Source organism: Lycorma delicatula, chromosome 13 (assembly GCF_047948215.1).
Source record: "Lycorma delicatula isolate Av1 chromosome 13, ASM4794821v1, whole genome shotgun sequence".
NCBI lineage: Eukaryota > Metazoa > Arthropoda > Insecta > Hemiptera > Fulgoridae > Lycorma > Lycorma delicatula.
The window spans coordinates 54,260,095-54,283,278 of NC_134467.1; the positions used below are offsets into that span (position 1 = coordinate 54,260,095).

Here is a 23,184-nt window from a genome sequence, read left to right on the forward strand (position 1 = left end):
ATTACTGCTATAAATTACAATTTTAAGCCCAAACGACTAGAAGCGAATGGGACCCGTAATCTATATAAATTATCGGTTTATTTTTAAAAATTTACAAACAGTACGGTCCCTGTTTGTAACAAATAAGAATTTGTAACAAACAGGGACCGACTTAAGAATTAAAAATCTTTGTTTAATTTTTGATTGTTTATCTGCTTTTCAAGCCGTAGCTGTTATTAAAAATATTATGTGCAACAGTCAAGAAGACGGGACCCAAATTTGTTTACAAATGTTTTTTAGCAATTATACTCTAAATACAGTACAATATCGCCGATAAAAACATCGTTCGATCAAGCTCAACCGAGATCCAAAAATATTTACTAAAGATTTTGATTTTTTAATAAGCGTAATTTTTAGGATAAAAACATCATTTGACAAAGACATTTTTTTGCAAACGGGATATTTGAAATAAAAATCTATCAAACGCAAATCGTTATACGTTATGGGGCGTTTGCCGGTTTTCTTTTAACGTAAAATTATAAACCGAAACTGTGACAAATGCGAAAACAAATTAGACAGACTTCAACTTACCTTTTGTATTTATTCCGATCCAGTTTAAGTATCTGGAGAGCTTTTTAGATATGTATGTCTTCCCTCTAGCCGGAAGGCCAACCATAGCGATAACATGCGGACTATTCACATAATTGGCCCTCTCTCCTGTAACAAAACAAACTGTACAATTTAATCGTAACAAAATTTTACACGCAAAGTACACAAGTAACAATTCAGGTGGAAAAGTACGGCTTCGAGATCCCAAATGCATAACTAATGTCCTGCGAGAAAAAACTACCCTTTTCACTTGCCGATTTTCAATTTGAACAAACTACAAAAAAAAAATTACATCTCGTAAAAAGTTAGGTTATTTGTACCTAAATATTTCTTCTTGCCCTCAGGATACAAAAGCTAGAACTATCTACACCTAACTTGGCACAAAAAACTAACATTTGGCACGGTATTATGCCGACTGAAAACATTGTCGGTTTATTATAGATAATATTTTTAACCAAAAATACATTCGACGCTATTTAATTAAAACTAGTTTAGTATCCCGATTAATAAAAGGACTTTCATTTTTTCTTCTCGCTTATAGCTGCTGTTCGCAAATTCCGAAATCGCTGTCGTCGGTAGATTCTAAACAGCTCGTGTTCGACTCTAAATTCACACTTATCACAAAATTATCGATGTGCGCATCGTATAAATGGTCATCTTCGATGTATTTTTTTCAACGTTGACAACACGCTGCAGATACTGCTCCACTCAACTTCAGACGCTTTATGAAATTCCTCTTCGGCTAAATTCCGAACGTCCGATAAAATGGCAACCGTAGAACTGTGGGACCGTAATTTTCGAAAATCTCATGTATTAGAAATTTCTTTTGATTTTCTTTGTGAAAATTTAAAATATCGTGTAAGTAAATTTAAAATATAGTCTTCGTCATAGCAAAACGGTTAATTCGTTGTTCGTCTCACCGTTTTATCATATCGCTTTTTAAAGAATTAGAATTTGGCTGCTTTTGTAGCAGAACGTTGTGACAGATGCGTTATCTAGTACAAAGACCGATCGGGGTGGTAAGTTGGGAACGCACTTCTCCCGTAACCGTTTCGTGTACTTTTCGGAATCCATCGATTCCTGATAATCTCCTTTCTTATTTGACTCGTATATACGTACAGCATTGTTAATGGATTTTTGTATTACAGCCGGCATGAACAATTATTAATAGTATGCCCTTGGATGCTGGTGTTTTCAGTCCCTCATGAAAGTTTGTGTCTACCCACGATTTTGGTGTCGCACGACTACTGTGAATGTAGGTTTAATCTGTGTATACAATCAGTCTTCCTTCTTCGCGAAACAGTTAATTTGTCGTAGAAATTTCATTCTTTGCATTTTAATGTGCCGTTCTATCAGTAGCTGTCAGTAGCTATCAGCTGCCAGGCAGCACCGAAACAGATATTGGTTCAAATTAACATGGTTGGTGAGCACCTGGGCACCCGTTGCCCTTAAAAACAAACTCGAGGCATACCATCTCTCCAGATTCCTTATAAACTTGTACAGGGATCTTCCCTTAGTCGTGGTGTCCCATTCCAGCTGCCATGCTTTCATTCCGAGGCTCTGCAGACTCTTCCCTAGGCGGAAGATGAAAAATTGAACGAAATTTTGATCCGGTGCATTGTGATCACCGTTCCGTTCCGGTACTGGCCTGGCCCGAAACCGAATCTTAAATTTTGAACGAGTGCTCTATTCATATACAACCTATGCTCCCACTCGACGACGACGACAACAACAAAAAAAACAACAATAATAATAATAATAATAATATTGACACCTAACATACGGTTTCTCTTTCGGAATGTTTCCTAAGGAAAAATTAATTAATAAATTCTACTCGGGTCGCGGTCTTAATTTGAATTTGTTTTATTTTTAAATATAGGTCATCGATGAAAATACTGATATTTTCATCTACTACTGACAAAAATAAAAATAGTTTTGCAGTTTAGTTTTTGTTCTAATTATTTTGTAAATAGCTTTAATGATAACGTAAACGAACAGAAAGAACTGCCGATTCCATAAATCCGTTTTTTTTCTTTTTGTAAAATTCACTTTATAAGTCTATCGCGCACGAGGCGCATACAATGTCCTCGTGTCAATTTAAAAAGGAAGTTATAAATTACCGATAAGTTCAGTAAAACTGTGTCAACAGGTTTTTTTGGTAAATAAAAACTGATAGAAAGGAAAAGACGGTAACAGAAAAACGCTAAGGTCATTTAAGCTAGGCGCTTAAAACTTAAATAAGCAGCAATAAGTTAATACCGATCGTAGTGTCTCTCCCTTTCATCTGTAGGTTTCTGGGTTTCAACTGCGATGACGGTGTTAAATTTGCAGTCGCTAAAGTACATAAATAATGTTTAAAAGTCGTACAGGAGAAAAAATATTTCTCGGAACCGTACGTTTTTGTTTATAGACGTGAAAAAATAAGGATATGAAAATAATAATTTTTTCTAAACGCCCATCATCGCCAAAATACTGGATGAAACGACCTGAAATTTGATAAGAGCCAGGGCAGGGTCCATATTTTAGAATACGTAAACCGCGTACGACAGGTTTTTTTTATGTTCTAGAGGGCGGAAATAACGTTGCACAAAAATCGTGTTTCCCAGACTTCCTCGAGAATGTAAACGTCGCGTTATTGTAGTCTTGAATACGTTCTTTATAAACTAATGCAGAAACGAAAATGTTTTGGTTTATTATTATCGTGTGCTCGCGGTTCAACAAGGATATCGAGAGACAGCGCATGAAAGAATGTCTTATAAATACAATTTACTCTCAAATATATAAAATAAACAATATAAGTATTTCTACCTGACAACGGTCGGTAGGCGATTAGTTTAATTTATGTTAGTAACCGCAAAAAAGTTTTTTGGTAGCCGTGAGAATGAACGTCAATAAAGACGTATCGTGGTTTTTGTGCAATTTTTTCTGCCGGTTGAATGCCGATTAAAATTTAAAATCGACAAGTAAAAATAGATTACATACGTATAAAAATAAATGTAAATTTAAATTTATTATTTCAGCGACAGTTTATTAAAATCGTGTCGAATTATATTTATTGTAATTATTTTAATAAAACGTAATCCGTTCGTGTTTGTGTATCATAGTTACGGTCATTCGCGAACAATATTTTAATTTTACGATCGACGTCCTGTCTTCGAATAGTTTTTTAAAGAATATTATCGCAAAATAGTGTTATAAAAATGCAGAATTTTTATTACGATTTATTTGAATTTAAATGTTACCGCGGAAAGAAATCCTGTAAATAATATCCTCTGTAATTTTGTTAACGATCCTTTCGCACTGTAATTTTAAATTACGTATTTCATTTTTAACGATAAATTTCAAATTACACACTCATTTAAACCAACTTTTGTATTTTATCGTATAATTTAGGATGATGCCCGATGTCAACCCGAACTTAAAATATTTTTACAGGAAAGTTCAAAAACATTTGTCGGAAAACATGAATAAAAAAAATATACTCGTTCGCATTCCAGGAAAGCTTCGGCTGAGGGATTTATATTTCGTGCGAGGGGCGTTTCTTTACAGACTTATCTAAAATTTAAAATAAAATATTAAAAAAAAATCGCACAAAAAACGAAAAAACTTTTTTTTCAATTTTCACTTTTAAAGTTGAGTTTATGTTTTTTAATTGTAATTTTATTAGGCGCAAAGTTCCAAAAGTCGACTTTAAAAAAGTATTATCGTTAATTTTTAAGCCGGTGTTATACAAATATAGATAGATATGAACTGAATGAAAGATGTATTTAAATTAATGACGCGGCAAAACAGATTTATTTAAAATCCTCTTTCCAAGCGCTTTTGTTTGATATCCGACTTGAACATTTTTAAATGATTTTTAATTTTTCGATGTAGCAAGAAAAAACCTTCTATCGGCCGTTTGGTCTTCTTCTAATCGTCATATACCGGGGTACGAACGGAGCGAATCCGTTTTATTAAAATGGTGCGGCTGTCAGAGAGTTACACCGGTACGAAAAACAAGGATACTATTTTACGAAAAATAAAAATTAATCGCGCATTCGCTTCGATTAATTCGACCGATTCTAGATTCACAGTCGATTCGGTTTAAGGGTCTTTATTTTCAGCTGCCGAACCGGTTTCAATAAAGCAGATATTGACATAATTCGTTCAAACGGCACGAGTGAAAGAGGACGATTCGAACGACAACAAAATTATTTTTATAATTTCCTCGTTATTTTTTTTTTATAATTTTGCTACTTTTTCTTTAATTAAAAAACCAGAACCGTCTGAAAATCGAATGGAATTGTTTTCAGACCGAGAAGATTTTAATAACGCGCGCGCGCGCGCACACACACACAAATATGATCCTTTATTTACCCTTAGGTGTTGTTTAACTTTCGATCGAGACAACGATATAGAAAACAAGTTGAATAGATTTTAAACGATGTGCGGAAATACTCGGAAGAATCTCAGAGATGAGGCTAACATCGAAAGCCGGTTAAGAGTTTATAACATAATGGCGGTGCCGATTTTACTTTACAGGAGTGAAGCCCGGGCGATGAAATCTCGAGATTAAAGTAGGATCCAAGGCGTGGAGATGGGTTTTTGAGAGGATTGCAGGGATTGAGTCGTACGGATAGAATAAGAAATGAAAATATTCGGGCAGATTTGAATACATTCTCCGTTAATGAAAGGATTGATTTTATATAGTAGTAAATGGTCAAAACACCTGGCTCGTATGAAAGAAGATCAAATCCCTATACGACCTCTAGCTTATGCTCCTTGCGAATGACGCGATAGAGACAGACCGAAGAAAAGATGTACTCGAAACGGGTCGATGAGTTAGGTCACCTCTGTAGGAACTGATGATGATATACTGTACGCATAAATATATATAAACATTTCGGGCTCAATTTGAGAACATTGAATTACGTTTTTCTACCGATACAATATTAATCTAACCCGATAAAAATACGCTATTTCCACTCTTTCGTGTCTAGTCTGCAACAGGAATGCCGTCTTGAAATAGATAAAACCTATCGTACATTATACTGCTACACACAGTAGTTATAACGTCTTTCGCGTGTCAGTCTTTGTAGAATTACGTTATTACAATTTTGTATAGCGTTTTGATAACTTAAAACAACACATAAAAAGCTATTATATCGTACTTTACTTTTACTATTTATTAAATAGAACCTTTTGTTTCACGTACTTCATTTAAGCTTTTTAGGGATTCACCGGATGCGAAAATTTAAGGTTTTTTTTAATACATTTTCGTTTGAACCCTGTTAATTTATCGGCCTCTTATTGTAAATCTTATTTTCTGCTTTTCAATAAAATAACTATACTTAAGTATAAAATATAAATGTATTATTCAATCGGTTTTAAAATATCACTTATTAAAACGATAATATAAAACTTTAAAGAAAACGAACAGCGTCCAATACCGACCGTTTTTTTATATTTAAGATATCAAACCGTACATCTACGGTCTACGAGTCGCATATGCACACAACTTAATAAAAGAGTAACTGCCGATGAAACTGAACTCGATTAGTAATGAAAAACGTTTTTATTTTTTTAACGAATTAGTTTTCTGCCGGCTAGTGCGATTAGATTCAATTTTTACGTACATCTACGTTCTTCCGTGAGCCCAGGTAAAGGGGGTAAGTACGGAGTACGAAGCTTCCTACCTCCAAAAACTGAAAAATTTGATAAACGACATATGTAGTTTCCAAACAATATGCAAACCGGTCGGGTCTGACGGTTGATGGCGAGGATACGCGACAAAAACTGCCATTCTAAGCCCGCTCTACCGCTAGGTCTACTAAACTAAGAGTCGGGAGCGAATGCGTCGGCAGACGACTATATCGGCGAATAGTAATACCGTTTTCCGCTAATTAAAACTGCGAGAGTTACGAAATTTGCAGCGCTATCTCAGCCTACTACAGGACGTTATACATGTAGACACGTCGCGATTGTGACATCCAGTTACGTTATTGATCGGCTTTCTTTTGATTACCGGAAAACGTATTTTAACTCGATCGATAACTAGTCTACGACGAATATCACCAAGTATTTATCGTATCGAGCGACTTCAACTCGTTTTTGATATTAATAAAATTCTCGGTTTCTATAAATCATGAGAGAAGATACGTTCGGGCTACGATTCGACCGGTTCTTCTTCTTAAGACGGTTCGAAAGTTATTATTTGGAAGATAACCGTTAACGAAATCAAAATCGTCAAAGGTAGAGGTAAAACGTACAGCGAGTAAGGAAATTGGGGTGCAATCGTTTATATTCCAAATCAGCCGATTTGGAAGTCGAGAGTGCTTAAGTTCAAATCCTAGAAAAGGAAATTACTTTTATACGGATTTGAATACTAGATCGTGGGTACCGGTGTTTTTGGTGGTCGGGTTTCAGTTAACCACACATCTCAGGAACGGTCGAACTGAGACTGTACAAGACTACACTTCATTTACACTCGTACATATCATCCTCATTCAACCTCCGAAGTATTTCCTGAAAGGTAATTACCGGAGACTAAACAGGAAAAAGAAAAAAAAATCATTTATATTACTTTTTACTTTCTTCACCGTATTTAACGTTTAGGAAGATGTTTGCAGGCAAATTATGATCGACGGTATTTTTTTTTAAACTTGTCACGTAAGGATGAAAAGAAAACAACTAAAAGCAAAGTACAGGGAACTGCGTTGGCTGCTACGCAGAAACTCACGCCTCAAGTTATCCGGTATACTGATTTACAAGGTTTACGACCAATCTGGAAGTAACAGTAACACAGATATCATAAAACGCTTCCAAAACAAAGTAATAGTAGGAGAACCGTTACACTTTTAGGGTAGTGAAAATCTGTGTAACACTTCTTTTGTAATGTCTGAATACAAAGACCTGGCTGAAGGGTAGTGGGGCCTAACCGACCGCTGAAGTTTTAAATTTGCAAAAAAAATGCTCGAGGCATTTTCAAATTTTAATACCTTCAAATTTAGTATTTAATGAAATAAAAACTAAAAAAGCCAAATTATTTAGTCGGGTTTAAAATTTTGCCAGGCGTTTCAAAATTGTATTTCATAAATATCGAAAAAATATATTTGAGGCGTGCTGAGGTTTAGACAGAGTAGACCACCCTCTCCGCTACACCTTCCCAAATTCAAAAATCTTGATCGGCAATGGTAATATTTAGTTACATTAATTGAAAACCCGAAAAAAAATCAATTTTGGTGAAAAGAAAATAAAATCCGCCCGCCCGTTCGTTCGGTAGGTAGAAAAACCATTTGGCGTAGTACTTTTTTTAAATTTCAGTCCGACAAAAACAACGACAAAATTACGCGATATAACTTCTTAAACCGTTTTAAATAATCATAATCTGCGGATTAAAACTGTGAAAATTATTTTTTAAACGGCCGACACAAAATTTCGCCCTTAAATGTTTTTAAATTTTTAAAGGTTGAAAACTTATTTTTGTTAAATGAGCCGGTGACACCTCATCGGAAGGCCCTTTGAATGACAAGTAATTTGGTACAAATAACATAACAATTGGTTCACCGGTATTGAAGTTACGATTAAAAATGTGTTTTTTTTTTAGGTTATGTTGGGATACAGTGTTACTGATCCAAAGCATTAGATCTGAAATCGTCCGTTCTTCTTAAAAATATGGGTTTTAGGTTTCTCCAGCACCAAAAAAACGTACTGGTAAACACAAGTATACGATTTCATATTTGATCGTAGCGTAAACTAGAAGTTTGTGAATAAATAGCGTTTAAAAATATTATTCCTTTTAACTCGTCCTCAGAAATACCTTTTTTAAGATAAATTAAACAAAATCCAAGAACTTTAAGATAGAATGAAACCTGAAATTTAAATGGAATTATTTAAAATCACCTTAAATCGCTCGGGCCACTTTTTTTAAGCCGTATCAACCAAACCGATGAAATTCAAAATGTTAAAATTTAAATCGTTGACGACAGCTTTACTCACTTCTTATCGCAAAAGCGTATATAAAATAAAATAATAAGAAAAAAAATTCTTACCGATTCCCCAGTGTTCCTTGTTAAGAAATTTCGATCCGAGCGATCTGAGATCCACACTATTACAACGGTCCATAATCGAATCGAGTAATATCTAATGTAAAGCTAATTAAATATTACTCGGAACGATCGTCGACGAATTAAACTACGAAAGGATAAAAAAAATCGAAAAAGGTTATCATCGTCCGAAATAAAAAAGCAAATCTTTAAAAGGTCGACAACGAACGCACGTGCCAGGCGACTAAACGATCACTATCCTATATTATTACTTCGAGTACGTTACAATTACATAAACCTTTCTTCTCGACGTCCTTATCCCCTCTTACCCTATCGCGCACGCGCGTATCTGTAGAAGAAAAAGTAAAAAAATGAACGAATAGCTTACAAAATTACTCTTTGTATTCCACCATAATAATAATGTGCGGCGAGTTAAAATAAAATGTACAAAATACAGTAAGCCAAAACGCCGATCTAGAACGATACAAGGTCACAGAGATACCGCGTCACACATTTTAATTATACCGCTATTTTCAAATTCCACAGCATTCGAAGCGGATTTAGATATATAAGATATTTTTATTACACGATGTAAAAATACATATGTTATAAAGTAAAAATTCTATACTCTCGGCTTAACGCCGTTCAAAAAACTACTCGTCTTTTTGTCGGATAAACGAACAAAATATTTACGTTTTAACAATCGTTTAATAAACGACCGATTAAAATATCGAACTATATACAAACACGTGATCCACATCGATTATAAACGCGTAACAAATTAATTCTCTACATTTAATTAATTCGTACGACAGGAAACGCGTCTTCAATATTTACACGTACAGACTATTACCGAGGTCGATTTAGATAAGCGAAACTAAACCTCAGGGTATATAAATTCGGAAAAAATAATTCGAAGAAGCGACCCGTTTGACTATACCCAGAACTTTTCGTACGTTTTAAAATTTAATTCTTTTTCTGTAAAACAGGTGATTATTTTACTCGCGTTACACTGTTCCCCAAAATTTTGAAAGCCATTTTCCCTGAATTTCACCGATTATTTTCAGAATTCTCCCAGACTAAATAACGTCGATTTATATGAAGTCTAACGACATTTTTCCAAACAACGTTCAAAATAGCTCGTAAATGAGTTGTTTTAAAAAACTCGTTACGCGCAACGATAATCATATGGAAGTAGCGGGTTTCCGAAATAAACGATTCGGTTAATGATTTTCCAACACGGAAATTCAAAAACCTTCGACATTTTCCGATATCATTGAAGATACAAAATTAATCTCTATGTAATATAAAAATATATTTCGTATTACAAGCGTTTTAATTTTATTCACAAAAATAATCGGGATGAACGATACACAATTCTTAAAATATTTCTCGATAAAAATTTTAAACACTCGAAAATTATTTGAAAACTTGGAGTACTCGCAATAGCACGCCCATAATATGGTTATATTACCGGCATGAAAACTTATTTATTCGTCGTGCAAACTGTTAGATACGTATTTGAAATTTGCAGCCCTGCTTTAAAAAATTCTTGAATCCAATCGATTTCATTTTAATGGCATCTAGCTAGACCCTTATCTAATTTGAATAAGATTCGGTTGGATTTAATAGATTCCCGTTGAAGAAACCTGTTGAATCCAGCCGAATTTTATTGAAAAATCAGTGAATAGGAATTGGCTACAACATTGTTCAATTTAATTTGATTGTATTCAATAGATTTTTTTTTAACCAAGGATTGGAACTCTTAATTTGTAACATTCACGACAGTAATATATATATATATATATATATAAGATAAACTGAGTAATTGGTTTTTGACGTTCAAAAATCTCCGAAGAATCCAAATTCGCGCACAAAGCTCAATTTGTGCACGAATTTGTATATATTTGAACTTTGTGCTCAAATGTATACTCTACTATAGTATATTTCAAACTTAAATCGGATGTATAATTTACAAAAAGAGTTTCTACGAAATTTTTCTTTGTTTTTTCCGATGACTGAAACCTCTTCAGCGAAGAAAATACAGATTATGGAGTCGTTATCGTTTAGTAATTTTTACGCTATAAATAAAATTTTTCAACTTTTCCCTGACATATTACAAATTTCAATACATCTTCCTGATTTATGACGATTTTTCAAAACCTTCCCTGACTAAATCGAAATTACTTGACTTTCAAGGCACGGGGGCACCCCGTAGTATTTATACGCTTTTGTTTTTTAACCGTATCTCGGCAAAAAAACCCGAAGTATAAATCGTAGCGGGTCTTTCGCTATCGGAAAAAACCCCACGGTAGATAAATTTCCTAAGAAAAAACCCACGGAATTTTATCTACCGGTTTTTATACAAATTTTCTAGAAAATTAATTACGCGTTACGCGAAAGAAAAGTTGTATTTTCAAAAGCCTTTACAGATCTAAAATATTTTTATATAAAACTAAAACGGATAAAAATTATTAACTCATTTTGACCGCGTGAACAAATTTTCTTTCTCTTTTGAGTTTTTCATCTTCTCTCTGTCGTTATCTTTCTTAACTTGTTTCTGTGTTCTTCTGTGATTCTCCTATTACTATTTTACTCTTGAGCGCTTTAAATCTTTTAAACTCGCGTAATTCTTTCTTGAAATTTCGTTGTCTAAAATTCATCTCTTGAATATCCCTTCCTATCTCCCTATCTCTAGAAGCCGCAAACGAGTTGAAATCTTTCTTCGTTCGTTCTCTTCAAAAGAGTGTAAAACTTTATTATCCGGTTTTCAATTGTGTCGATTAACCTTTCAAATTTTATATAAACTTCGTTTTCCCTTAAAACATTTTTTTTATTTTCATCTAATAGCTTAAATTTTTGTTCCGTTTTTCAATATATTCTTTAGTCTTCCACGATTATTTAAGGTAAAGTTTCGGCCGGGTAAAGACTTTCAGTTTTAAACCGGCGTTGTAATGTCTGAATTTCGTATTGCAAAAAATCGACTTTTTATCGTTAAGATTTCTGGTTAGTCGGGAAGCCATTTCCATTTTATTTGACCGATTTTCTAATCGCATTTTGTCTAGTCCGTTTTCTGGATTGCATCGCCTAGATATTTAAAATTTTCCAACGCTTTAATTTTCCCAAATTTTGTTCCGATTTCTCTCTGGCGTTCTTTTAGATTTGTTATTTTCGTTTTTTTTCAAATGAAATTTGCAATCCGGTACTTTCGGAGATCTCCTTCAAAATTCCAATTCCTTTTCGGGCTGTATTTAGATCGTCTGAAAAAGCAAAACGATCCGTTGATATTCCTTTTTGTTTTGTTCTGATTTTTCTGATCGGAAGTTTTAGTTTTTCAGTTTCTTATCGCCATTTACAAAATATAGTTAAACAGAAGCGATGAGAGACCATCAGTCCTTGTCTCACACCGATTTCAATTTTGAAAGGTTCTGAAATTTCACCGTGAATTTTCAAAATATGTTTGTTAAGTAAAATATTTACGAGTAATTCCATCTCTTTTAAAGTTTCAAATACGGAATTTGTGCCTACTGAATCGTAGGCTTTTCAGAAATCGACAAAAGTTAACGCTTATTTTATATTATTAAAAAGATTATTTTATAGCGTGCATTAAAAAGAAAACGTAGAATGACACAGTAAATTTCCGTTCGATAAAAATATTTCGGTACGAGCATTATCGGAGTAATCTTTTTTTTACTCGACACTTCATTAGTGGCAACTAAGGCGACTCCTACCCGGGCGCGTCTTTGCCGGTAAAAAAGAAACTCACAAATTATACAGGTCCAATTCCGTTACAAAAATTATCGATATAACGAAATATCCGGTTTAACAAATTTTTCAAAATGTTTGTTTGGTCTGCCGTATACAACCGAGTTAAAAAATCTCATTTTAACGAATGAAAAAGAGAAAAAAAAATCAGTATAACCAAGCAAATGTTTGGAGGTAAATAATTTTTTTTTTCTTAAAAACAAGAAGAGATAACATTTTGAAAAGCCCTCATTTTATCTGTGGAATTACGGATTGCTGTAATGGGAATGATACACCGATAGCAGACGGCGCCATCGATTTATTTCCCGCCCCTACGACAAGTTTAGAAGTGTGAAGTTAATGTACAGTTCGGTTAGTTGATCGATGTCTTTCACTACGTTGGCGCGTAGCTTTGAGTTATTTCGTTTGCTTACCGTTTCTTGTGTTTTAATGTACAGTACTGTTGTTTTGCGCATCTGATTTCGGTATTTGTGTTCCGATTTTTAAAACCGTGTAACTCTTTTATCGAAAATTAAGTAAATCGAAAGTTTACTTTAATCGTAATTAGAATTCAGTTTAAACTAAAATGGAGAAGAAAATCAGATAAAAGACGTCGGTTTACTATAAAATAAAAATTAGGAACGATAAAGAATGTCGATTCGGGAAGGAAAAAATTGAAGTGGCAATAGATTTCCGAATAGCTAGCTCCATCGACTTTATCAACAATATTAAAAGACCGTTTACACGCGGTCTGTTGAGGTTAGGTCGCAAAACGTGGACGTAAATCGAAACATAATCCGTGAAAAAGCTTTAGGTTATGCAAAAATGTTCGGTTAAGATGAATTTCAGGACGGTGTGGGACGGCTGAATCGATTTCGAGATAGAAACGGGATTGCTTGTAAAGCGGTCTGTGGCGAGGAAATGGCCCTTCCTACGTCCGATGTAAACGAATGGAGAAGTGGAGAAATAAAAGAAATCAAAAAGCTACTGAATCCGGAGAATACTTTTAATGCGAATGAAACGGGTATATTTTTCAGTCGCTTCCGCAGGGTTTCAAAGATTTACCGATTACGAACGGTTTCAATTTCTCGTTACCGGTAGCATCGCGGTAGAAAAGAAACGTCCAGTCATTATCGTGCAATTATCACGTCAATAAACGCGCACGGATGACCCGGTCTATATTTAACGATCGACTAGTACAGCTGAAACAAGAAAAAGAAAAAATCCTCCTTTTCGTAGACAACTGCGAAATGATTTCAGATTCTTCGTCCCAGGTAAAAGAGTCGACTGTTAAAAAATGTCGGGGAAAATCAAAACTATTTGACTACACAAATAGCAGCTCGATGAAGCTGGCGTTGAAGACAGTAGCGCTGAAACCGAAGGAAGAGCCTTGTGATATTCAGCAGTGAATTCTTCAGTTCTTATTCTAAAATCAGTGACATTCCAGGACTACGACAGCGTGGATGACGATCTACTGGTTGCGAATGAAACGAGCGACAAACAAGTTATAGAGGACGTAAAGGCTTCACCTGCGCTTCGTCTGTTTCAACTTCAGTAGCTTGCGATTCAGAAAGCAGCGATAAAGAAAATGTAGACGACGAAAGTTCAGCCGAAAAAAAATCGCCTCCGAGCGATGTAAGCAAACATTCAATCATATCTCGCTACGTTCCGGAACGTATTTTTCAAAATGTTAATTTCGTTCAAAATTTAATTTTAAATACCGCAACTAAAAAGGAATTGCAATCAAAATTACAAATTTTTAAAAGCGGACAATAATTCACTAATTACGGTTTTGTTCTGTTAATCCTTAACGCATTACCGGTATCGTTTAAATAAATCGTAAATTAAATTTTGCACGGTTATTTTAAAAGATTCGCTATAATGAAATTTCAGTAAAACGAAAGGATCATAGCGGTCCCGATGATTTCGTTATAAAGGAATTCGACGGCTGAAAATAAAGGCTCGACACTATCCGTTTGTCCCGGATTAATAGCGAATAAATTAAAGAATTCGGTGTTGAAACTCGTACCGCCCGAATCTATAACATATCTGAATCGATTCAACGAATGAATTGTCGTGTAAAAACCACAAAAATACGGAAAACGAAGCGAGTTTCATATTATTAATCTTCGGTCCCTAAAGATCGCCGACTAACTCCCGGGACGCCAGGGGCAAGGTTCCCTAACGTTCGACTCATTTTGTTTTCTTTTCGACTACTTTCTGATTCGCTGCGTCCTCATTTCTTGTTTACATCAGTTTAGCGTACGAACCGTAATAAGAAAAGTTTCTGTTCTTCGGTTAATCGGCGATCGCATCTGTCGGCGTACGATCGATATCGGAAACGTTCTGAACTCTATTCGACGAGCTTGAAACCGATGAAATTAAACGTTTTCTAACCTTTTACAAACTTCATGTACATCAGTCGGTAAAATGTTTGGAAACGTCATTCGTATACGAAGGTATGAATTTCAGCAAAGAAACGTACAAAATTAAAACGGTCTGTGAATACAGTACGGACTACAGACCGATTAAATTATACGCGATGAAGTGTAATTTTGTTCGTAATAAAAGACTTCACATTTTATCTAATAAAACATAATTCGATAAAACTATATTTACGTAGCTATTAACGATTGAACAATTTTAATGACACAGGTTCTGGAATTTTCAACTTATTAATTGTAGAAGATAACGAGTACATCTACAAAAAAATCATTAAAATATCTCAACCCCGTTAAGGTATACATTTTAATTTAAAAAAACACAAAATGGCGGAAGTGGGAAATTGAGGTGAGATAAACCGTTTGTCCACACAAAATGTTTTGTTTTACTTGATGTCCTGAATCGATCTGTAAGTAAACTGTTCGGGACCGCGCTGTAAATGATGTTTATTTACGTTACGGAAATGAATGTGTTTTTAAACGGCAAGTTCGCTTCGGATGATCAAACCGATTCCGTTTGAAACCAAATTAAACCGCACTGTTTTGCTTAGAACCGCCTTAATAAATTTGTAATCGTTATTAAATATTTATTACGTCTACATGTACACTCTTATAAGTATAATGCAGTCTGTTGGAGTTCCCTCAAAAGTCAGAACGAGTTTTTAAGATACAAAAATGGACCGTCAGATCGTTATCCGTTATCCGGCACCTCTAAGTACGATTCGTGTAGGTATACGTACAGAAAATTAAATACGTTAACTTATCTTTGCGTTTGTATTCACGAATGCCAAATCTTTCTCAAAAGATCGGTCATCCTGACTCCGAAGGGAACTCTCCATGGGGGTTGCGGTCGCCACTACAGCATCTCTGTATCTATCCTTATGGACTTTACCGGAGGTCCTCTTCAACACTTCAGCAAAAGACATGTTCCAGTCTCGATCGCCTCGGACAGGATTCTACCGATGCGAACGCCACAAATGATATTCCTAACGGTGTACTACACTAACCTAATTAAACCTAGCCGACAGTCTTAAGGAAAACCATACCGATCGAGCTGAATTACTCTACCTACCCGAATACGGTAAAAAGGGGCAAGCCCGACACGCAACATCGACCGAGAATTAACAAAAACAAAACAAGACTAAGACTTTACTACCGACAAACCAATACCGCAAAACCAAAAATAAAAATATACATACACCTAAATGTAAACAAAAACAAACAGCGAAAAGAACGGTAACCGAAAACTAAAACATTCACATTAATCTATAAAACACCATAAACAAAAAGAAAAAAAACAAAATCATATTCAAATACATAAATACAAAAAAAAACCGATCGAACGTCAACCAAAAAGAAGAAGGTAAAAAGGCCGTAGTCCCGCTGGGAGATCACTTCGAAGGTTCCCCATTAGAGGCACGGCGGGGGGAATGTAAGACCGTAGTCCCGGTGGGGATCCCTTCTGGGTTCCCACGTTTGAGGCATGGCGACTAATCGAAAGACCGGGTTCCACTACCTGGGTGGGGTCTCGAGTTCTCCCGAGGTAGTTTGGGGCGATGGCACCCCCAGAACTGTATTTCTGCTTAATTGCGGGTTCGTCTCTGGGGAGCAGGGTAAAAAAAAACCCCACTAAAGGGAAACAAAACCTGAACGGAATAAATAAACACAAACTGTAAGTAAACCCGTAAACCGCAAAAAGTTTTAAATAGACTCAAATACAAACATATACGTAAAACATTAAATAACTTCAATTAAAACAAAACTCAAAGAACACTAAAACAATCAAATACAAAAAATCAAAACGAGTAACAACAAATTATACATTATGCGGCGACAAAGAATGTTCCGCGCACGCTTGTACACAGGACACTCATCCAATCGGAAATCGTGCCCCGCCGGTTTCCCGACACGGGAACAATTAGGACACGTGGGTGAGCCATTTCTTTTTTAACCAAGCATTCTTTAACATAATGGCCCTGTTTCCCACAAAAGGAACACAACTCTTTTTCTTTGCATGTCCTTGCCCCGACCAAAAATAAGGATAACACCGACTTTAAAGTAATCTTTGACCCTACATGATGTCTGAAGTACACAAAAACTCGACCTTTCTCAACAAATAACCTCCGCGATTCCTTTTCAATTGAATAACGTAGTGAACATCAACATATCTCTCCTTCCAGCACGAAATATTATCTTAAAAAGGCTTTCGAATTCGCCAGGCGTATATTCTCTGTCTTGCTATCGTTCGCCACGATCCTTATACCCTTTGAGTTTTCTGTGACACTGACAATCAATAATGGTTCTCGCCGCCAAATTCTTAACATCATCTTTAAATGCCGCAAGGATTACACCGTCTACACCGGCTTATCAATCGATAGTAATTTCGGATTCAACGGAGCCTGAACATAGGAAACCAGTTTCTTCTAGTTAACAACGGCGTTGGCGGAGAATCAATTCTTCCCCGCTCGCCGATCCCAACTCTGAAAGTCTATGTACTCCTGCAGCCGGTCGTTTCTCTTCACAGTAAATGCAAGAACCGCAGATTACGAAGACGAGACTGCATATAATTGGGACTTTTCTCCCTAACATTTCTCGTGTTACTGACGAACTCTTCCACCTCAACACATATATCATTAAACATATCTACAAATTCAACGACCACCTCGGTCGATATTATGTCCGTCACAGTCAATCGCATTTCCAATTCCTTAAGAGTGGCAGGCTCAGCCTTTTTGGCCTGAAGGGGCGGCAAGGCTTGCCTCTGATGGCCCACAGATGAACAAAATATTTCTTCGACGATCCTAGCATCGAAATCTGAACTGCATTCTCCTTCCGCAGACACCGAAATCGTCGCCTTAGCGTCCCCAGTCAGCACTACGCCTCTCTCACCAACTTTCATACATCGTTCTTTTTTCTTTTTCTGTTTAGCCCTCGGACGGTTGTCCGAGGTTTTTAAACCACCTTACGGTGGTAAGGTATTACTTCAGAGGATGAATGAGGATTGTATGTATGAACGTAAATGAAGTATATTCTTGTGCAGTCTCAGGTCGATCATTCCTAAAATGCGTGGTTAATTGAAATCCAAACACCACAGAACACCGGTATCCACGACATAGTAATCAAATGCGTAAAAAGTAACCTTTGCTTGAATTTAAACCGTAGAACTCTCCATAAATCAGAAATCAGCGGATTTGCGATGACGAGTAGACCACTAGACTAACCTTGTGGTTTTCCAAGAACGTTGCTGTCGACATAACGCACCAGCCTCACTGACAGTCTCAACATCTGATAACCCCCAAGGGGTTGGCACCAACGATTGCATCTTAAATGTTCTTGTCGAGGTGAAAAGCGCCGACTGTAAATATGTTTTGGCAATTTTTATAGACATAGAGGCAGCATTTCCTTCCTTGCGTTGGAGCTCTGTCATCTATGAGTTGGAACGCCGCAATGTTCCCATAACCCTGCAGGCCGTGGTACATGACTATTCGTCCAACCGTACGACTTTGTTTAGGGATACGTTCCTAGTTGTGGAAAACTCCGTCACCAGCGGAAGCCCGTAGGGTTCAGTTCTTGGTCCCCTGCTGTGGAACCTGGTATTCGACGGTTTTCAGGAACTGACATTTCCAGGAGTCACGGCCCAGGCATTTGCCCATGACTGTTACCTTTTAGTTCGTGGTAATTCACGACCGCAGCTAGAAGACCGGGCGCAGGCGGCCTTGTCAATCGCAGAAGGCCGGATGGATAAGCAAAATTTAAACATACCTGTGCTCAAGACGAAGTTTATGCTTCTTAAGTGTGCAGACAAATTATCGTACAGTCGAAAGCCCCACAAAAAGTATAAAGGCTGTGTTGTAATCAGCCGAGTGAGACTTCATAAGTACCTCGGGGTTTTGATGAAAAATCGGTGTTTAGCAACCACATTAGGCAAATAGTGGCGGACGCCGTCTCAGTGATGCACAAACTTAGGAGGATTACTCGGAAGGACTACGGTTGTGTGGCTGTCAAATGTACATGGTGCACCGAGGTGTCTTCGAAAGCATGACCTTTTACGCGGTGCCCGTTTGGGAGCATAGGTTGGATGTGAATAGTGCACTTGCTCAAAATTTAACAAGCACCCAGCGCAGAGCCTGGTATCGTATGCACTGGTGTTTCTAAAACAAACGAGGCTACCACCGTATTGGGAAAGGCTCTCTCAATCGATTTATCGGTGAAAGTTCGGGCAGCCATGTGAAGATTGCGATATAAAGGCTCACGAGCGGGAGCTAACGGATATCTATAGGGAGCTCCAATCGGTAGAGGAAGAAACATCAGAGGTGGATACCAAAACCCAAGCGACCCAAACGGACAACTCTCGTAGGGAGGATGACATACTGGATATAGACTTGACTGACGATCAGTTGTTAGAAAGACTGCCAACAAGATGGTCATCTTGGGCAATGAACAGGATCACCCAGATAACCAATTTAGAGCACAGGGAGGACAGTTGTCATTACGTAAATCTAACTAAAACTAGACCCGGTAGTCAATTCCATGGCACCAAGCCTGGGGCCATGATGATTCAGGCTCTACTGTGTTGGAGGACAATAGAGTCACAACAAGAAGCACGAGATACACGGTTGTGTACAGTTCGGAGGAGGGAGAAAAAGCGGCTGCGGCGCAGATAATGAGAGCCATGCGAAGAGTCGTCGGCAAGGAGGTCGTGTTTGTCATTCCATCCGGACCAGAGGGTGTGATAATAAGGAAGATAATTATTTATTTGTCCCATGAAAAACAGGTGCCTCCGAAAATGATTATACTCAGTACGGGGGATCAAGCACGTGCCAGCAACATTCCAAAATTGGAATGTTTTCAAAAACTTTGCTAGCACAGTTCTTCGAACCAAAGAAGAGGAATCAAGTCGGGGGAACCGTGGGCGTATTCGGTGATAGGGAAGGGTGGACAGCCCCGTCTCTGAGAGCCTGCATGCCTTGGTGTGCGGGTTTCAATGAGGGGACGAGGACTCCAGGGGGGAAATCGCGGGGAAAGAAAAGACCTAGACCCGGCCGGCAAGGCTGGTTCTGGGGGTGCGTGCGCCCCCTGTGCTGGTCACGCCGGTTAGAGGCGAAAAGGCATAAAGACCGAGAGCCGGTTTCTGTTGTGGGGGGGGGGGGGGGTTTGGTTAACGGCATAGCCGGGCTTGGCCCCCCTTGGTGGGAATTAGAGGCAGGCAAACAAAAGATCTGTATCGGGGCGGTTGACCTGCCGTACCGGGTGTAAAACCGACGGGTGGGAAGACCGCCTTAGAGTCAAAGACACGTCTCTGGGCCGAGTATACTTAACTGGATATCCGACCCAGGGATGTAGAGAAAAAAAAATGCGAAGATTGCGAAGAGGCCAGGAGGCCGAGGTATTTGGAATGCGGTTCCAGGCCGGACCAGTACCGTAATGGAACGGTGATCACAATGCACCGGATCTAAATTTCGTTCAGTTTCCCATCTTCTGCCTAAGGAAGAGGCTACAGAGCCTCGCGATGAAAGCACATCACGTGGAATAGGACACCACGACTACAGAAACATTCCTGTATTATGCAGGATCTAGGGGGATGGTTCGCCTCGAGCTCGATTTTAAGGGCAACGGGTGCCCAGGTGCTCACCATGTAAATTTAAAACAATATTTGTTTCGGTTCCGCCTGGTATCTTATGAGTTGTGCGTCTGCGGAGAGCTCCGGTCAAATGAATACCTGATGTTTGACTGCCCTGCTCTTGGGGAGGCCAGAGACCCCCCCCCCCCCTAATTCGTGCGCTCGCTGCTCCGCCGCTTTCTTATCAGCAACCCATCTCCTCACCTTAGGAAACTTTCATCATCATCTCGGTCACTCGTACTCGTAAACTAACAAATAGCACAGTACGATACAAAAGAAAGAAACAGAACGACTAAACAACAACAAACTACGTAAGCGAAAATAAATCAGCCGATGAAAACCGCCCGGTGTAAACGTAAACAAAACAGCAGCCGATGGAAAAACCAATGTGGCCGCTGTTGCTAACGTACATGACTAACGACAAAACAGTAAACTACTAACGATAGAATAAAACCCAAAATAAAATAAATTTTAAAACGATAAAGCAACACAAAACGCAAAAGAAAATGAAAACTCTGAAAGACAAAATCCCTGGAGAGTGAATTACCCGCACAACAAAAACCCGAATAGCCGAAGGCTACCAACCCAAAACCTAAAATAAAAGATTAACGTAAACAGAACAAAACGCAAAATAAACATTAAAACACACTAGAACAAGTAACAAAACTCTTAACACAAACAAAAACAAAAAAACCTAAAAACAAAAATAATGATAGAAAACCATTAATAACCTACATCAGAGCTGTTCCAAAATCATCCGATTCAGACGACATTACGTGTCGAATCTAAAAGATCGGCCACTTGTAACAATAACAATCATTACGAAACCAAATAATGGAACTAAACACAATACTTCGGCTGACGTGAGGAGCCTTATCATGTTACAGTTGCCACTTTTAATAAATTGCCGAACCGTTTGAGAAATCTTTCCGACTTTTAATTTATTTAAAATAGGATTAAATGATTTTCTACTACGGAAACAATATTATTTTGTCGATGCAGTTTTAAATAATACTAATTAAAAAAAAAACAGGCTTTACCTGCATCCCTTTCCTGACGTATACATAAATACGTGTTCAAAATAATTTCCTATTAGGGTTTCTGAATTGTAAATTATTTTGTAGTAATATATATTTAATGTATTTATTTACCTTAGCGTTATTCGTGCGTTTACATCTAATATAATAAAATATAATGAATATGGACTTTGATCACGTCTACTTTATTTTTTATCTTATAATATGTTTCCGTATTTACAATTTATCCGGTAATGTATAATACACAATATTTTTTTATGTATCGATCATCGTAAGATTTATTTATTTAATTTTTATCTTTTTCTGAATTTACCTCCAATTCTTTCGGCAGATTTGCAGCCGTCACTTGCTTTTAAATTCGATCGATACATATCCCCGCAATCTGATTTTCACACCAGGAATTTGGTTAAAAATAAAATATAATAACGGAAGAATATATACGGTTTTATAAAATATTCGCTATTAAAATATTCGATAAACGAAAGCGATTCCACGCTAGGGTTTTTCTGATTAAATTCGTAAAATATATATATAATAAAATTCCATTTTTGTAATATTAATCGGTAATTTATTGTTTATAATGCATTACAACGACGACTATGACGCGGATGCATTGTTCCCAACCGCTATCTTATCGCGTTTGATATCGTTTACGTCTGTACACTGTCGGCTGTTACTAATCGCAGATGTTTTTCAGCGTCTTGGCTTCGCCAAACGTAGTGGAATATAACTTCCGTTAATTAGTAGTTTTATTTTAGACGCGTCGTTAGTATTCCGATAAGCACGAAAATTCCGGATACTAAGGACCAACCTCTGACGAATTCCTTCAGTCGAAAGGAATTCTACGTAATTTTCGTTTGTGTAAAAACGAACACTAAATTCCTTTACGAGCGATCCCTCTATCCGTTTTTGCCGGTTTTAGGCGAACACGAATACGAAATATTTCGTGGACGAGTTAGGAATCGACGAATATGTAACGGACTGGAAAATCTGTCTATCCGAAATTTGCGCCGTGTTATCTTTTGAGAACTTAAAAGGAAACGTTTCGGAAGAAATAGACGAGCCTTGTCTCTCGCGTAATAACGTAATAAAATCTAACGATATCGGTTTGACGCAGCGGGTCTTAGGTGATGCGTGTCGAGGAAACAAAAACCCTATCGTGAATGTTGTTCCCCACCGTACGCCGTAAACCTTTCTACCGATAATTCGTCAACGTACAGCGATTATTTTAAGCGACTGTCGACCCGGTATTCCTCGATTACGCGGACGAAATTCACACTTAAGGCGTTAAAGGGATCGTGAGAACTTCATAAATCATCAAAAACCATCGCACTTACCCGAATATAGGGGACACATAGAAGAAGCTACAAAGCATCAGATCAGGACGAAATTCACACTTAAGGCGTTAAAGGGATCATGAGAACTTCATAAATCATCAAAAACCATCGCACTTACCCGAATATAGGGGACACATAGAAGAAGCTACAAAGCATCAGATCAGAAAGGAGAGCGGGACGGCAAGGAAGCTGCTAAATTACTATTTGCGAACGCTTCACGCTACGACTAAACGAAACCAAAAACGACTAGATATTTAGCGATATCGGAAGACGTAAAACGATTTTGGTTACCGAACGATTCCGATTTATTTAGTACGATAAGAATATTTTTAACGATTATTTTTTAATTAAAATTTTTATTAAAAAATCACTAATAATAAAAAATTTAAA

General features: G+C 37.2%; 1 protein-coding gene across 10 annotated transcripts in view; it reads right to left on the reverse strand.

Annotated features, from left to right (window-relative positions):
- The window catches only part of Pfrx (6-phosphofructo-2-kinase/fructose-2,6-biphosphatase), a 181,204-nt gene that overhangs the window by 116,016 nt on the left and 42,004 nt on the right, over positions 1 to 23,184 (reverse strand). For 9 of the 10 annotated variants that reach the window (XM_075380859.1, XM_075380854.1, XM_075380851.1 and 6 more), the window contains exon 2: positions 571 to 696. In XM_075380859.1, the coding sequence (XP_075236974.1) occupies positions 571 to 696 (126 nt within the window). Of the gene's footprint in view, positions 1 to 570; positions 697 to 8,621; positions 8,864 to 23,184 lie in introns of those variants that run through there. The other variant, XM_075380857.1, reaches the window with a different exon arrangement.